This window comes from Bufo bufo, chromosome 9 (assembly GCF_905171765.1).
Source record: "Bufo bufo chromosome 9, aBufBuf1.1, whole genome shotgun sequence".
Lineage (NCBI taxonomy): Eukaryota > Metazoa > Chordata > Amphibia > Anura > Bufonidae > Bufo > Bufo bufo.
Genome location: NC_053397.1, coordinates 58157855 through 58175762, shown reverse-complemented (window position 1 = coordinate 58175762; position 17908 = coordinate 58157855). Strand labels below are relative to the sequence as shown.

General features: G+C 46.3%; 1 protein-coding gene across 1 annotated transcript; it reads right to left on the bottom strand.

The window, feature by feature from the left end:
* Nucleotides 1-11232: 11232 nt before the first annotated feature.
* On the bottom strand, nucleotides 11233-17268 carry LOC120979786 (transcription initiation factor IIB-like). Its single transcript, XM_040408744.1, is given in 10 exon segments — nucleotides 11233-11305; nucleotides 12298-12367; nucleotides 12370-12411; nucleotides 14780-14827; nucleotides 14830-14859; nucleotides 14862-14930; nucleotides 14933-14953; nucleotides 14956-15057; nucleotides 16512-16641; nucleotides 16727-17268. Coding segments are annotated over 10 exon segments (777 nt in total). The 5' UTR covers nucleotides 16919-17268.
* Nucleotides 17269-17908: the final 640 nt, after the last annotated feature.

Here is a 17908-nt window from a genome sequence, read left to right as displayed (position 1 = left end):
ATTAGGTCCGGATGCGTTCAGTGAAACCTGCACCATTTTGCAAGCAAGTTCAGTCAGTTTTGTCTGCGATTGCGTTCAGTTTTTTCTATGCGGGTGCAATGCGTTTTAATGCGTTTTTCACTCGCGTGATAAAAAAACTGAAGGTTGACAAACAACATCTCTTATAAACCATCAGTGAAAAACGCATCGCACTCGCTTCCGGATGTAATGCGTTTTTCACCGAAGACCTAGTCACTTCTATGGGGCTAGGGCAGCGTGACAAAATCGTTAATTTCTAACGATAATTTGTTTTCCCTTAGTCCTAACAGCAGCACAGATGGGGTTAACTACCCCCCGTGGACTGGTAGGACCGGCGGAAGTTTAATGAGCCCAAGAACCAATAACAGCTTTACACCCCTACAAAAGGAGGGAACACCCCCCCAGCCCACTGTGTCTATAGCAAGAATAACTTACTAGGGTGGGAAATTTGTGTGCTGCTGTTAGGACTAAGGAAAAATAAATTATAGTTAGAAATTAATGATTCCCTTACGTCCTACCAGCAGCACAGATGGGGAGATAGCAAGAAGAACCCCTAGGGAGGGCCCTCATGCCTGGCAGAGCTAAGAATAGCCTGCCCAAAGGCCGAAAACTCCGCTACCCTGGCGTCTAGTTTGTAGTGAGAGATGAACGTGGATTCAGAGCTCCAGGAGGCAGCTTTACAAATCATCTCCAGAGGAAGGAGACTTCTTTCAGCAAAGGAAGTAGAGATGGCCCTTGTGGAATGGGCCTTCACAAACTCTGGAGGTTCCAAAGCCTGAGAAACAAAAGATTCTCTAATGCAGTGTTTCCCAACCAGAGTGCCTCCAGCTGTTGCAAAACTACAACTCCCAGCATGCCCGCACAGCCAAAGGCCGTCCGGGCATGCTGGGAGTTGTAGTTTTGCAACAGCTGGAGGCACACTGGTTGGGAAACACTGCAATGGCCTCCTTAATCCACCGACTAATCAACGCCTTGCGGCCTTTGGACTTACCGGCAAACAGGATGAAAAGATTCTCATCTATCCTGAACTCCTTGGATCTACCAGGGTCTGCTGTGGGGGCAGCCTCCAATAATGTCCCTGACTCATCTGAATGAGCTGGGTAAACCAGGATCTCCTGGGCCAAAATGGTTTGATGGCTATTACCGAGGCCTGATCCTGACGAATTTTCATCAATAGCCTCGGTATCATGGAAAAGGGAGGGAAGATTTAAGCCAGCCTGAACCTCCACGGTATCGACAGAGCATCTATCGCCAGGGGGTTGTCCTCCCTGTAAAGGGAGCAGAACCTCTCCACCTTGGCATTGAACCTCGTTGCCATGAGATCTACCTCTGGCAAACCCCACATGAGGATTATCTGCCTGAATACTCCGGATGCAGGGACCATTCCATTGTCGGCAGACCGCGACTTAGACGATCCGCGATATATTGTAGGAACCACGATGTGGATGGCAGACAGGTGGGAAAGGTTCAACTCTGCCCACCGAAGAATTACCCCGATCTCTGAAGGAGGGTAGAGATCTTGTGCCTCCCTGCTGTTTGATGTACAGGAACTGCGTCATGTTTGACTGTACTCTCACTGCTAAGCCCTGGATTCGGGGGGGCAAAGTGAAGGAGGGCTAGCCGGATGGCTCGAATCTCGCGGAGATTGGAGGAAAGTACCGTTCCTGAGGAGACTAAGTCCCTTGGACAGGGAACCGTCGAGGTGAGCGCCCCAGCCTACTTGGACCATCCGTAGTCAATATGACCCAGGATGGCTGAGTTATAGACTTCTCCCCGGGAGATGGAGCCACCATCTCATGGAGGTTTGAGTCTGACAAGACAGGGAACACAGGGAATTTAGCCCGGCAGGGGCTGCCATCCCATTTTGCAAGGACCTCCGATTGTAGAGGTGCCACAAAGCCCAAGGGACTGCCTCTGCAGCCGCTGACATGAGCCCCAACGTCTTCATGAAGTCCTGATGGAAACTCGACGAGGAACAGATAGGAACCTTGCCAGGGACCAGAATCCGAGTTTTTTTCTGGAGTCAATTGGAGGGACATCCCAATCGGAGTCTACTATGAAGCCAAGATAGGTTACTGAAGTCGATGGGCTCACTTCGACTCTGCCAGTTGATGATCCACCCTAGGCGAGCAGAAAAGAGAGAGCCACATGAAGATGGTGGTAAGAACTGAACCGGGAAGGCTTTTAGGAGCCAATCGTCCAGGTTAGGAATTATGGTCAGCCTTGAAGCCTCAGAGCTGCCACCACCGAAACCACCACCTTGGTGAAGGTGATAGGAGCAAGGAAATCCCGAAGGGTAAGGCAACAAATTGAAGGTGCCTGAGGACCCCCGAGACCTTGGACCGCGATCCTGAGATACTTCTGGAAGCAGGATCGATGGGGATGTGAAGATAGGCATCCTTGAGGTCCAGGGGTAGACTGCACGTCTCCAGGATTGAGAACGTGGATCACTGACCTGATAGTTTTCCATGCAAAACTTGCCTTCCTTATAAATCGATTGAAAAATCTCAAATCGATAATCATCCGGAGGTCTCCGATTTCTTGGAACTAGAAAAACCGGAGAATAGATCCCTAAAGCCCCGCTCTCCTGCCGGAACCTCCTTCAGAGCGCCCTGAGGATATAGGTCTCCAGAATTGCCTGCCTGGCGGGGCGGTAGGCGCGGGTTGATGACAAATCTTCCGGAGGAGGCACTGAGGTTTATTAAGTAGCCCTCGGAAATGACCTCTAGGAAGCAAGGGTCCGGAATCTCCTGATCCCAGACATCCTTGAACTCGGAGAGACGCCCCCCGACCGTCACAAGGGGATAAGGAATAGGAAAAATCTTCCGGAAGGAATGCAGAGTAGCGGGGGTTAACCAAGAGCCTGCAAGAAGGCCCATAGTCAGAGGGCTTAGCCTCCTGAGCTCCTCTGCAAGGCGCTTCGAAAATTTACATTGCAACCCCCCCCCCCCCCCCCCCCCCCCCCCCCCCTGTACGGTGCCGTGTCCGCACAGAAAAGTCAGTCGCCAGATTGATGTCTTAAATGCGGCCAGGATGTCCGTCCCGACACCCTCTGGTCCACATCCGTCTGGATTTGATTTAGGGCGGGGACCGGAGGAGGGAAGGAAGGAAGAAACTTCCGTAGCCACGATAGCGGTCGAAGTAGAGGCTGCAGCAGCCAAGTAGCCTCTTCTTAACGTGCACTCTGCCCTCCTATCAAGGGGGTCTTGCAGACTAGACCCATCGTCTGCTGGCACCAGAGTGCGTCTGACAGTTTGGCGATGGCCATGTCCACCTTGGGAATGGAACCCCACGATTCACCAAGGCGTTTTGCCATGGGAGGAGACCAAAGGAATTGCGGTGGTCTTTCCACAGGTGCGGAGGTATCCATGGAGCTTGAGTAGCGGCAAGAAGCCTCTCGTCCAGCAGGTTAACCACGCCCTTGATGGAATCATCCACATATCCCTTGACCACTGGTACATTTCCTGCATGGTGGGGTTCCGTGCCGACTGGGATCTACGGCAAGCCTCGCAACTCGAAAAGGGGCAATTGTCATCCACATGCGTACTGCAGTCAAAGCAGCCAGATGCTTCCTCTTTGAGACGATTTAAGGGTCTCCAGGTCCTTAGGTGAAGCCATCACTGCAAAGAAAAAAGAATGAATAATTCTGACAATTTGACAACCATCAGGAAAAAAGGGCATAGCAGAGGCCCACCGAAGTAGCGCAGCAGAAAAAAAAAACTGCAAATGCAAATATCAGAAGAAGCACCAGGGTACTTCTGGGCTCTGGAGCTAGCTTAGAAAGCGTGTGCTGCCAGACGACGATTGAAAGAGAAAAGGAGCTTTAAAATAAGCGGCGCTCCGCCCCTAGGAGGATGTAACTAGATCCTACTCGAGACAGAAAATAATTTGAAAAATAGGCTAACTACTCCCCCTCCCCTAGCGCAGCCAGAATACAGCCAGTCTCAAAAATCTGGGGGGCGAAAAAACTGAATATACTCGGCCAACGCCGAAAACCGGAAGTGACGCCGGAAGGGTCACTTCCGGTTTGTTATGGTTCTTGGGCTCATTAAAATGCCATCAGTCCTACCAGTCCACGGGAGTAGTTAACCCCATCTGTGCTGCTGGTAGGACGCAAGGGAACCAGATATAGAACATGCTGCGTTTTTCATGCAACGCAATACGATGCGTGAAAAAAAAAAAACCCGCTCATGTACACAGACCCATTGAAATGAATGGGCCAGGATTCAGTGCGGGTGCTGTGGTTCATGTCACGCATTGCACCCGTGCGGAAATCTCGCTCGTGTTAAAGGGGCCTTAGGGTTACATGGCATCATAAATCAGTATAATGCTATGCTACCCGTCAGTGATGGGAAGTCAGGACAGGTCAGCACTCACGCTTTGAGTCCGGAGCATGGAACTCGCTCATCTGAAAGGGTCATTAAAGGGGGCATGGGGGGGAGATCAGAAAATGACCTATTTAAAAAGTATTAGTAAACACTTCATTTTCCCCAGGTCAATATCTATATTTAAAAGGGTTTTCTAAGATTTTCTTTTACTGATGACCTATTCTCTAGATCAGAGCATGCTCACCTGCGGCCCTCCAGCTGTTGCAAAACTACAACTCCCAGCATGCCTGAACAGCCTACAGCTATCAGCAGGGCATTGTGGGAGTTGTAGTTTTACAACAGCTGGAGGGCCGCAGGTTGAGCATGCCTGCTCTAGATAGGTCAATCAGTATGTAATCAGTGGGGGGTCTGACACACGGACCCCGCTGATCAGCTGTTTTGAGAAGGCAGCAGTTCTGCTTACCAAGCCCAGTGCGGTACATAGTATATGGTTGTGCTTTTGGTATCACGCTTAACCCATTCCTAGAAAAGCAGGGAGAAGGCCACAGCGCTCACAGGAGCCCCGATGCCTTTTCAAACAGCTGATCGGTGGGGGGTTGCCCTCAACAGATCAGAAACTGAGGCCCTATCCTCTGAATAGGTCATCAGTAAAAAAAAAAAAAAAAACACAGAAACCCCATTGAACAAAATTAAATAAATCCTGCAGCATTAATTGGTCTGTACAGATCACTTTACCCAGTCATATGTGACTGTGGCATCCGAGTGGCTTTTTTCCAGAAGCGCTGTACTCCCATGCCCACACAGCTCCCTCGTGCAGAGATTGAGGAAACTGTTCTCCGTGTATTCTTGTTTGCTGTGGCTCCCTGACTTACCACAGCGATGATCCTATGGAGTGAATCCGAGAGTTTGACATCTGTGGGATAACATAATCTTCCCCAGTGACTTATTTTGACGGAGCGGCTCATTCCTCTGTGCCAACTGCAATGACTATGCATGGTTTTGGTGTAGCTGGGAGCGTTAGTTGAACAAGTGTTTCGCTGACAGTTGTTTGCAGAGTAGCCGCAGTGTTTTTTGAAGAACAGTTTTTTTGTTTAAACTGCATCTTACACCTCTTTGCAGATAGAGTAGCTTTGTGCCACTTAACAGGAGCCAGAAACTGGCCACCCTGCGCAAGACTACAACTCCCATCACTTCCTGACACCTACAGCTATCATCATACAGAAGGGGAGTTGTAGTTTTACAACAGCTGGAGGGGCCGCAGGTTGAGCATACCTGCTCTAAAGTATATTTCAGATGACTATATGGCAGTTACTGGTACATCCTTTTAAAGCTTTGTTTGCACAGAGGTCTTGTCCTTACAATGGCTGCTGATCGAGGGATTAGTGGACCAGACAAATCACTAAGTCTCCATTCAGTTACACTGCGCCTGCCATCTGTGCTTTATACAGGTAGTGTATTTAAATGGGACGATCAGGATTGTGTGCGGAAAATCTGCACCGTAGGTCGTGTACTTGTATTCTAGGAGAATTTTGAAATTCTCATGCAGATTCTTTTTTTCCACACAGATTTGACTTAGTGGATTTTAAAATCCTCAGCATGTCAATTTAATTTTTTCCTGTCTGGATTTTTTTTCCATTCACATTCAATGAAACAGTAAAAGCCGCACCAATCGATCGCACGGATTTCCTGCGAATACCGGCAGATTGGTCCACACATAAATCCTGAACATGTGCATTTACCCTTAAAGTGCCTTCACACGTGCAGATTTTGTGCAGAAGATTCTGCCACTAAAAATCAGTTCCATTCACCCCGAATAGAGGCAAGCATATGGATTTCTGCAAGCCCATTCAGGTGAATGAAAATCATTGCAGTCACAAAACGTGCCACGTGTGCCGGTACCCTTACTGATGCATCTGGTCACATGACTCCACTCAGCAGCCATTTTATGGACAGGAAACGCTGCGGATAGCACAGGAGATCTGCCCAATAAAGTGGCATGGCTTATTGCAAAAGGAATATCGGTATGTGCCATCTTATATCACACATTGGTTAACACAGCCAGAAAGTGGGCACACCTTTAATTCCATGCATTTCATTATCTAGTTTGCAGGTTGCTAACACATTGCAGAGATTTAACTGCAAAACCATGTGCCCATGCTCCAGAAAGAGACCAACCTGCCACTTCACCCGTGGGTTTCACGCAAGCCCTGTGACCTTGAAACAGGGATCCCTACCTGAGGGCCCCCCAGCTGTTGCAAAACTACAACTCCCAGCATGCCTAGACAGTCTACAGCACGGGCATGATGGGAGTTGCAGTTTAACAACCGCTGGAGGGCCGCAGGTTGAGCATCCCTGAATTGAAAGAGTAATGCAAAAGCCTCCAGTGTGCCTTCCAAGTGGAAATGTAACAGCTGGCCCTGTAACACAGATCAATGTGGCCCCTTAGCTACATATTTGTGTGCTGTTCTGAATGGCACAGTGCCATCACAAATCTGTGGTGCCCTAGCAGTTTGTCACCATATGGTCAGCTCTGTGACAATGCCAGGAGTTTTGTTTTTTCCGCAATATAACCATGTATTCAGATTGTGTGTTAAAGACCTGTCACGGCCAAGTACACTTGACCAACATCATTATTGCTTCTATAAAGAAAAGAATAAGGGGGTTGGTCAGCACAACCGCCTGTAGTGCAGATCGCTATGGCGAAATACATATACAAACGGAAATGCAAATGTGATCGCACACTACATCCAGCACTCTACTTATTGCTTCTATACCTCTGAGAAGAATGGCCGTCCCACATGCACTGCCACCTCCGGACCCTATTCATCATAGCTGCAATTCCTATTATTATAAATCATTTTTGGCAAGGCCCCTTAGTGGCAGAATTTGATCACTTCATTCATGGCTCGTAAAGAGCCTGACCATTCATAATCAAATATAAACCCATTCCCACCCACCTTACAGTGGATTTTAAAGATGGCACCTGCTTGCGAGTGCAGTGGGCACCCGAGAAAATGTATACAATCAACGATCAGGTTGCACACACGTTTAACCCCTTAAGGTGACAACAGCTTCTGTGAGATTATAGAAAGAAAAAAAAAAAAAAACAGAGCACGCTCCCAGCCATGTACTGGCTCCCCTGAGCAAGCATTGGGAGAGCTGGATGTAGTGTGCAGCAGCCTTTGGTTCTCCATATTAGTTCCTGTCCGTCTTAGGGATCCATAGGAACTTAGAGGGTCATTTACAGTGCCTTGCAAAAGTATTCAAACCCCCTCTCACCTCTCGACTTTTTCCATGTTTTGTTACATTACAGCCTTAAAAAGAAGGACCTTTCATGGGTCCGAAGAATATGAACTAAGTAGCAGCCTACATAGAGCGCACTCAGGGATCTAAGAGCACTTACTATTATTCCTAGTTTGAGGAAGGTGCTCTGGTCTCATGAGACTAAAATTGAACTTTTCAGCCAAAGAAAACGCTGTCTGTGCAAACCCATCACATCACCCAAAGAACACCATCCCCACAGTGAAACATGTGGGGGCAGCATCATGCTGTGGGATGGGACTGGAAACTGGTCAGAGTTGAGGGAAAGATGGATGGTGCTAAATACAGGGATATTCTTGAGCAAAACCTGTACCACACTGCTGCTAAAGCAACACTTGATAGTTTAAGGGGAAACATGTAAAGGCGTTGGAATGGCCTAGTCAAAGCTCAGATCTCAATCCAATAGAAAATCAGGTCAGACTTAAAGGGGTTTACAGTTTTCTTAAACTATGATCTAACCTTTGGATAGAGCATCAGCATCTGATCAGCGGGGGTCCAACCCCAGGACCCCCGACTTATCGGCTGTTTGAGAAGGCAGTGGTGCTGGCAGTAGCACCGCAGCCTTCTTGCTGTTTACCACAGGCCCAGTAATGTCAAGACTAGTTTCAACGGCCTGGCGGGCTAAGCTCTGTTCACTTGAATGGAGCTTAGCCCCGCCCAGCCATTGATACTAGTCGCGACGTCTCTGCCGGCAGTAAACAGTGAGGAGGCCGCGGCGCTACTGCCAGAACCACTTGCCTTCTCAAGCAGCTGATCGGCGGGGGCCCCGCGTGTCAGACCTCTGCCGATCAGAGGATAGATCAGTTTAAAAAACTGCAGAACCCCTTTAAAGATTGCTGTTCACAAGCACAAACCATCCAACTTGAAGGAGATGGAGCAGTTTTTGCAAGGAGGAATGGGGCAAAAATCCCATGGGTGAATGTGCAAGCTCAGAGACTTATCCAAAACGACTTGGAGCTGTGATTGCCGCAAAAGGTGGCTCTACAAAGTTTTGACTAGAAGGGGGGGGGGGGGGGGGGTGTTTAATAGTTATGCACATTGACTTTTTCTGTTATTCCTGTTAAATGACTTCAAGTTGTGGGCATGTTCTGTAAGTTAAAATGACGCAAATCCTCAAACAATCCTTGGTATTCAGGATGTGAGCACCAAAATACGAAAAAAAAAGTCAAGGGGTGAATACTTTTGCAAGGCACTGTATGATCAGAGATACGACAATAGTAGGCATATATCTGATGCAGATTGCAGCGCAAAGGTCATTTGCGCTGCAATCTATGACTTCTCCCCACTCATGCCAGGCCTAAAAAAGCAGGCATCGCCAGGAAGGTGGACGAGCCGCAGGCCAGTCTCCATTATTTTCTACATCTGTTTTAGATTCTGGCTTCCATTTAGACCACACTGGATACGCTGAGGTTATACATAACTTCATGCGGATGCAGCGCAGGGGCGTTTTAGACACCGGTCTTATGTGACCCCCCCCTTAGTGTAATTCTCAGACTAATACATTTGGAGTCTGAGAAAAGCAAGTCTAAGGATTGCTTGTTATAGTTCCCTAGGAGAAAATTTTAAAAAGTGAAAAATAAAATATTTAAAAAAGAAATTCAAATCACTCCTTTCCCTAACATTTCAATACATAAAGACAATAAAAAAAAACACAACATCATGGGTATCACCATGTTCGAAAAACCCCATACTATTAAAATATGAATACCGGTACTTATCCCATACAGCAAGCAGCAGAATGAGGGGGAAAAAAATAAAGTCAATTGCAGTTTTTTCTACACTGGCCTCCACAAAAAAAAAAAAAAAATGATAAGAAGTGATCGAAGTCATACACACTCCAGATATCAATGAAAGCACAGATCGCCCCCACACAGTTCCATACATAAAGGTAAAGGGTAAGAATAGTGAGGCAAAGAAAAGTATTTTCCAGTTTTATTTTATTTTTTTTCAGTATTAAAAACACAAGATATAAAATGTGGTATTTTTTTATGGTTTTCACACATTTGAAATTGCTTTCCCACCACATTTTATGCAACCGTAAATAGTGCCACTATAAGTACTACTTGTTCTGCAAAAGAACAAGCCCTCATAAGACTGAAATGAAAAAAAAAAAAAAGTTAAGGCTTTGGGAAGGCTGGTAGTAAAAAAAAAATGAATAATTGAAGAAAAAAAAACCCCAGTCATTAAGGGGGTTAATGTCCTAGAAGAAAGTATGTAAAAAAAAATATAAAGGGCGTGGATTGATTCAAGAGGTTTAGTCGGGGCCACTGCAACAATTGAAATCTGTTGTAGTTGCACAGCAGCTGGAGTGCCGAAGGTTGCCGATCCCTGGGCTGGGGACTTATGGCCGTCTCATCGGCACCTACATAAACGGCAAAAGTATGCATCAACAATCCGTAATAGCTGTTTTAGTAAAAACGGGAGAGATTCTGAGGCATGCATTATGGTGCTCCTGTTATTCTCTTGGAAATTTAGAACAAATATGGCGGCGCTGACATTTCAAACTCCATTCCCTAAAACTCATTTTTATAATATACTTTATTTTACTGCCAAAATAGGCACTTGAAGTTCAGTGTCTATAATGTATGCAGCGTACAGATTCCACAGGGATAGGCACTGCAGCAAGCTCAATACTGGCAGCAGCACACATGCCTGTACCCGCTTTGTTAAAGCCTGGCATAGCACATCTGTACAGCTGTGTATTACCGGCCAGTAATGAAGCCAGCTGCAGAACTGTGGAATCCGCAAGCCCATACACCACACGTCAGCTGCGTATGACAGTACAGATTCCACGCTACAGACACTCTGAACATTTGGTGCCTCTTTTGACAGTAACAGTAAAACCAAAGTACCCTACTTTCTGTTTTGTAAGACACACTTCAATTGTCAGTGCGTCTTATGAAGCGAATACTAGTGGGCGCTTCCATTGTGGCAGTGCTCGCTAGTATGGCAGGAGTCGCAGAGAGCGAAGCACTGTCCTGACTGAGTACAGTGCGCACACTATGACCTGATGCTGCGTGCAGTCCGAGGACACTGCAGCGCAGGTTCAGAGAAGATCAGGGAGTGAAGAATGCAGCAGAGACGGCCGAACCTGGAGAGTAGTGAGGGACGAGGAAAGGTAGCAGAATTTGTTTTTTCTCTCTGATGGCACTGATCTGAAATTCTGTTAGGTCCCGATTATTTTCTTCTTATTATTTTTTTTCCTCCTCTTAAACCAGGGTGCGTCTTATCAAGTGCATTTTATAAAGCGAAAAAGAAATTAATATTACAACTGAGTTTAAGGGCATTCAGAATAGTTTCAAATAAAGTTACATTTTTAAGTTAATTGCCTGTTAAGATCATGTAAAAAGCTAACCATGGGGGCAGCAAGTTAGAATCCTGTCATGTTGAACAAGGTATCAGAGCTGAAGGCAGCAGTTTATAGAGCGGGAGGAGCTGAGCAGATTGATATATAGGTTTATGGGAAAATATTCAGTTAAACTAGGTCATTTTTTCCATTTATAACCCTGCTTATTTTGGGCTTTGTAGCCAGGAGTCAGTCCCATCAGTGAATGACAGCCTTCTTCTATGGCTGAATACAGAGATAGCTGTCAATCACCGTTAAGACCGCCTCCTCAACAGAGCCCAGAATGACAGAACTTAAAATGTATAAAGTACAAGTTTTAGTAAATCTCACAAAACTAGATCAATCTGCCCAGCTCTTCCTGTTCTATAACATGCTGCCTGCAGATTAATTAGCATTTTCATGATGACGGGTTCCCTTTAAGCAATACAACCCTGAACTTTATGGCTGGATACTACCATTAAGGCCTCTTGCACTCCGCATCACAGATGCAGAACCCTTCACTTAAATGGTCCCGCAATCACGGAGATGTGGAACGGAACCCCGCGTAAGCAATACGGAGTGCTTCCGTGGTGTTTCTGTCCGGGCCTCCGCACTGCTGAAAAATAGAACTTTCCTATTTTTGCGGTGCGGACGGATCACAGACCCATTCAAGCTGAATGGGTCTCGATCCGTCCCGGCCGCCGCACGACGTTGCCCGTGCATTGGGGACTGCAAATTGCAGTCCCCATTGCACGAACGGATGCACAACATTCGTGTGCAAGAGGCCTAAAACATTTAGGAAACAGAATGTGGGTTTGGCCATTAGTGACCATGAGGCGGTGACATTTACGAAGAAGAAAAGGTCTTCAAAAGAAAAGCACAGTAAGCCATTCAATTACAGAAAAGTATATATTACATAGAAAATTGCATTCATTAAAACAGGAAGTCGACTGTTACAATGTACACCGAGCTGAACGTCACCAGGGGTGCCGACATCTTCTGCGTACAAAGCGGGAGTTGTCGGGCTCCTAAAGGATGACTAGGAACAGTTTTCTGGAAAGTATTTATTAGCCGTTTACTAGCCATCAATATACAATGTATGCAAAACAAAGAAACACGCAGTTGTTTCAAATCTTAAATATTTAAACCTGCTATGATATATACATATAGAAAATGCTTGAATGTTTTTCAGACTTGCTGCAGATTCACCAATTGTGCTTGACGTGTCTGCAACACCTGAAAAAAAAACTGCAACACAACTCAACTATTCCAGAACCGCACAAGGTTGTTTTATAATTGCGCAACTTGTCAACGGGTGTGTCAACTTGAAGTCTGCAGGAACAAGTCTGAGCCCGTGGGTAGATGAGTCTGTAGACTGTCGGATGGTGACATCAGCTACACCGGCTATGTCACCGATTTCTGTGGAAAGGAGACATCAAGGTGAGGTGGTCTGATACCACAGATACACGCTGCATACAGTGTGTCATGTGAAATACGGCTGCATGTCCATGCTGTATTATGTCTGGGAAGTTCCAGGCTTCATTGTAGGTCTAATGACCTGAATCACAGGGATCCTGCACTTCTATTATACTTGTGTGAAGTCAGCCGACCTTGGGACCAGATTCAGGATGTCCTGTAGTGTTCTGTCGTGGTAATGTGACAACCCCTTTCCTCAGAATGGTCTGATTGGGCAGGGGGTTTTGACTGCCGTGCCCCCACTGAGCACAAGAATGGGGACCAATGAATGGCATGGCAGACAGGCATTCCGATAATCTCTGGCAGACCCAGACAGTTAATGGAGACTGTGTGCATTCATGTCCACTGCGCCATTCAAGTGGGGGAACAGTGGCCCCCAATCTGGTGACCTGGCGGGCCCCAAAGTGGATGGATCTCCGCCGATCAGATACTTATCTCCTATCCTGTGAAATGAACCAGTTTTAAGCCTAAATTACACTTGCCTTTTTTAACTAGGTAACACTACACGTAACTACTGTACATGGCATATTTCTGGTGGATTCCCTGATGAGGTATGCATGCACCACAGTGAATCTTAAAAGATTCTGGGGTTTTAAATTGCTACCAGAAGCAGCCAGCCTAAAGTTCAATTCTTGTGCAGCAGATTTGTTAGATATTCCCTACAAATGAAGAACCCATTGTACACAATTAAATGGGGTTTAGGGCTGCAGGAAACGATTATTTTAGAATTGAGAATTCTATTGATTATTTATACGATGAATCGAGTAATTTAATAAGAAAAAAACGAATACTGGTTTCCTTTATAAAAACCTCAGACCCCCTGCCATCAGGCCCAAAACCCTTTGTTCCCCCTGTGCGATCACCCAAGTGCTCACTTTCCCCCAGTGCCATCAGCTTGCCCCAGTGAGTGCGCTCTAGGTGACCGCCCCACTGGAGCCGTGACATCAGCCACACAGGCTGACACAGACCAGCTGCAGAGTACCCTGCCCCATCGGCCCACTCATCACTTACTGTCCATGCCCGGAAGGGGAGAGGTTGTGCCCCCAGCTGCTACTCTACAGCCAGCTCCAGGTTGAAGTGAATGTGATCCACACAAGTGATGAGCTCCTGCATGGTGACCGAGTGCAGATCTACCGTCACACACGGGAACCAGCATCAGCCCTGCCTGGGACTCCGCAGATAATCGCTGTGCAGCGGCTGAACAAGGCACTGTGGGAAGAGGGAAGCCGCGACGGTGCAATGATGGGTAATGTGACCTTGATAGAGGACACATGGACGAGTGCTGCAGTACAGGACGGTGCCGGGCGCTGTGCACACTGGAGCCATATTGTCCGCCGTAATCTGCCAGAGTGACTACATGTTGTTCAGCCATGAAAACTGCAGACACGCATGAACACATGTGTAAATGGCGTTAGCTGCTCATCTATAAAGAAGTGCACTGACCTGACGATGTGTGACGATGGGGGTACTGGCCAGCGGGTGTCCACGGAGCGGTGAGTAATAGCAAGCGCTTCACTCCCGCTCCGTGGTCACATGACAAATACATTTTTTGCATCGAGGATTTTTTTTGTGTTGAATTACTCGATTAATCGTTTCAGCCCTAAATGGGGTTGCATTTGCAATATGTGCTTGGATTGTTTCATATCCCATACAAATGAATATTCTGGCCCTATAGAACAGATGCAAAAGACAACCAGGTAGTTACAGTAAGGTGGCAGCTGGGTGCAGATAGGATAATGGCCAAACATGAACGAATATTTATGGTAACCATTTCCTAATTCACAGGCTAAGGCGATAAGTTTTTTGATTGGTGGGGGGAAAAGGGGGGTAGCATTGATCACGAGAGGGATCAGTGTCTTCATGTGAATGTAACAGTGATAGACCATAGCACTGCCATGCTTGATCTCCATGGACTGCTGGAGATGGCAGAACACAGTACTTGGCCATTCCCCACAGTCCCATACAGCTTGACCACCACAACCATTTAACTGGGGACATGGGACCCCCATTCCCATAATCGCAGGGTTTCCCAGCAATCAGACAGCTGTTATCTATGTTTGGGCCAGCGATAAGTCGTCATTCTGGGACTAATACCCTTTTTTTTGTGCAGTGGTGCCCTCTGGTGACAGAATGAACATTGCAACCCTGCTATGTATTGTATAGGCAAACAGATCAGGAAGTGAAAGTATGAGTCTCACCGACTCCGTACTGTATACAACTGACCTTTTAGGCATATACAGATGTATACAGGGCCTAGGCGGGAGCGTTTCACTTTGCAGCAAATGGGTCATCTAAGCAGCATTGTACTAACCTTTCTGCGTTCTCTTTTCAGCAGATGCTTGTGAAGCCATGTAAATGGAGCAGCTGCCACGGATATGGGACTTCTTCCAGAACCAAGTCCAGCTCCACAGCTTTGCGTGCAATGTAAGTAGCTGCCATCTGCACTTGTTTGGTGAGACCCAATTTGAACAGAACCTGGACATTAGTCTCCCGTCGTAATCAAATCCACATTTGTTTCCAGCGCCTTCAAGATCAGCTTAAAACATCTGCCAATTTCTTTCTTGGAGATCCTTGAGACGGCGCAGATTTCTACAAAGCAAACAAACGCCGTTGTCAGACTACGTAGTCAGTTCACAAGAGCAAGTGAGTTTTAATAAACGGCACAAATAATCTGCTTCAGATGAGTCCAGGGGAGGACATTATCCCACTCAGTGGGGCCTTCATGAGAATAAACACAACACAGCAGGTGAAATTGCACGGTCTGTCATTGGCGCTCAAGGAGGCATAGAATGGAAGAAAACACTAACAGTTAGGCGTTGTCACTTTATTGGAAGGTCTCTCAAACCTATGCCCAGGTCTGGGCTGATGACCCCCTCCTAGAGGGGCATACATAAACAAAACAAGTATTTTTATTTCACGGTAAATAGCTGATTTTCTCATCAACCAGAGATGCCCACAAAGCATAGCCTGTAGGGAGTCAGAAAACTAACAGAATAAGGGCTCGTTCAGACGAACTTAAGGCATCCGTGCCAGTATTGCAGACCGCAAATTTGAGGGTCCACAATACACAGGCAAAGGCCATGTGGATTGACTTGAATGGCTCCTCAATCCGCAAAATATGGCCAAAGATAGGACATGTCCCATCTCTTGCAGGGCAGAGACATGGATAGGAAGCCCATGGAAATACCCCAAAGCACTTCCGTGGGCTTTCAGGTCCGTGTATCCGCACTGCAAAAGATAGGACATGGCCTACCTTTTGTAAATCACAGACCCGTTCAATCGATGGCTCCGCATCAGAGTGCACACAGCCAGTGCCGATATATTGCGGACGGCCATTTGTGGTCCGCAGCACAGGCACGAAGGCCTTACATTTGTGTAGATAGGAGGAAGGCGCACACATAGTTTGGAGGAGGAGAGTCACATAGGTTGTATAGAAGTGTAGACAGAAAGCAGAGCAACCCAAGGCCAACTCTGCAGGATGGGATCACATCCCTCAGCAACAGCGTTGGTCAGTACAAGCGAGAGAAGATTCCCTCATGAGCTATAGAAGGGGAAATCCGTACAGGAATGAAGCCGTGCCGATACACAAACTAGTGAAGACTGCAGCATTCTGGACACGGACACATCCACAAACTAGCAGGTTGTAACCTGAATATCAGGGGTTTGAAAATTAAGGAAGGAATAAAGATTGCAAAGTGAAAGCTTCTGCTCAAGGAAACCATTAACCTATGCAAAAAAAATATAAAATTCCATGTCAAAGGGTGTGTGGGCTTTAATGCATTCTAGATCTGCTTCACTCAACTCAGTGACCAAGCGCCATACCTGTATGTCACCTGGACGCGGGCTTTAATCCTGCACATTAAGTCATGGAGAAGGGACGTTTTACACAAGTTATCAAATAAAAACTAAAAATATAAATAAAAAACTCAAATCGTTCCATTGCAACACACTCCCCATTCACCCAAGACTATACATACAAGTCAAAATCGAGCACACCTTTCTAAAACATTAGCATCAAGAACTTAGACAAGAAATTAAAAAACCTTTAAATGTCCGGGGTACACCTTCTTGTCTACAGGCAATATACAGACATGCAGAAGCTATGGCGTCGTTACTTCTACCCTTCAAGCTCTTCTGTTCATACACTTGTTTAAATAAATTATTTGTCCGATCCTGTAAAAAGAATAAAAATAAATAAAAACCACATTACGCATTTTAGAGAAGTGATATATAAGGCTTTCACGAGATGCTGACTTACAATAATATTACGGGGGAGGTTTATTCTGTCTGCCATAGTGGAAATTTCCTTAAACGCATTCATCATGGCTCTGTCCGAGCTGCTCATTGTCCTACGGTTCTGGTATTTATTATTCCCAAACTCATCAAAACTTGCTGCACCTTTCCCTAGGACAAAAAAATACAGACATACAAATGTTAAAGTATTATTCATACCCCATACTGATGGGTTTCATCAGCTCTGCGCGACATTTCCAACATACAGAGTGCGGATCTATAGAAACTACAGGGCAGAGCTGACGAAACCCGAAAGTGCAGAGTGCACCGAGCAGCACGGTTGCATCTTGGTTGTTTCAGCAAAGGTTTAGGTCAAAGTTCAATGAAGGGATGAGATGGTATGTGAATTAACCCCTTCCTGACATGGCGATTTTTTTGTTTTGGCGGTTTTCGTTTTTCGCTCCCAGCCTTCTCAGAGCCATAACTTGTTTCTTTTACCATTCACACGGCTGTATGAGGGCTTATTTTTTGCAGGACAAGTTGCACTTTCTAATGGCACCATTTAATATTACATATAATGTAGTCGGAAGCTAGAAAAAAAAAAATCCAGATGGGGTGGAATTGAGAGAGAAAAAAAAAAAAGCTATTCCGCCACAGTTTTATGGTTTTGTTCACTATGCGGTAAACTGACTTGTGCTCTTCATTCTCTAGGTTAGTATAGGGTTGGGTGATATCAAAAATATTCAGACTATAACGATATTAAGAAATTTATCGCAATAAATACCCATATAAAAAAAGAGGAAAAAAAAAACACAAGGAGACGTTCCACTGTATGAACAAGTTTTGACCCCCTCAGTATAATGTCATGTTGCTCACGTATGGAGGACTCATTATTCCCTAATGCCTGCTATTACAGATCAGTGTGCAGACCGCAGCTTGCAGAAGACAGAGACATAGCACCTTTATGTATGACACTCGGGCCGGTTCTATTCTATGTTTAAGGTCTCGTCTCACTCCTCGCAGGCTAAACTCTGTGTGGGAGTTGGGACTTTTCCCGCCTGGCTGTTGTGCTCGCCGCTGCCGTTATCCGATTCCGACGTCAGTGGACGGAGACATGAATATGTGGAGCTACTAGGAGTCGGGGGGTGGCTGCTGCGGGCAGTAATGTCGTTGTGAGTACTGTTATGCAGTGGCGGGGGGGCGGACA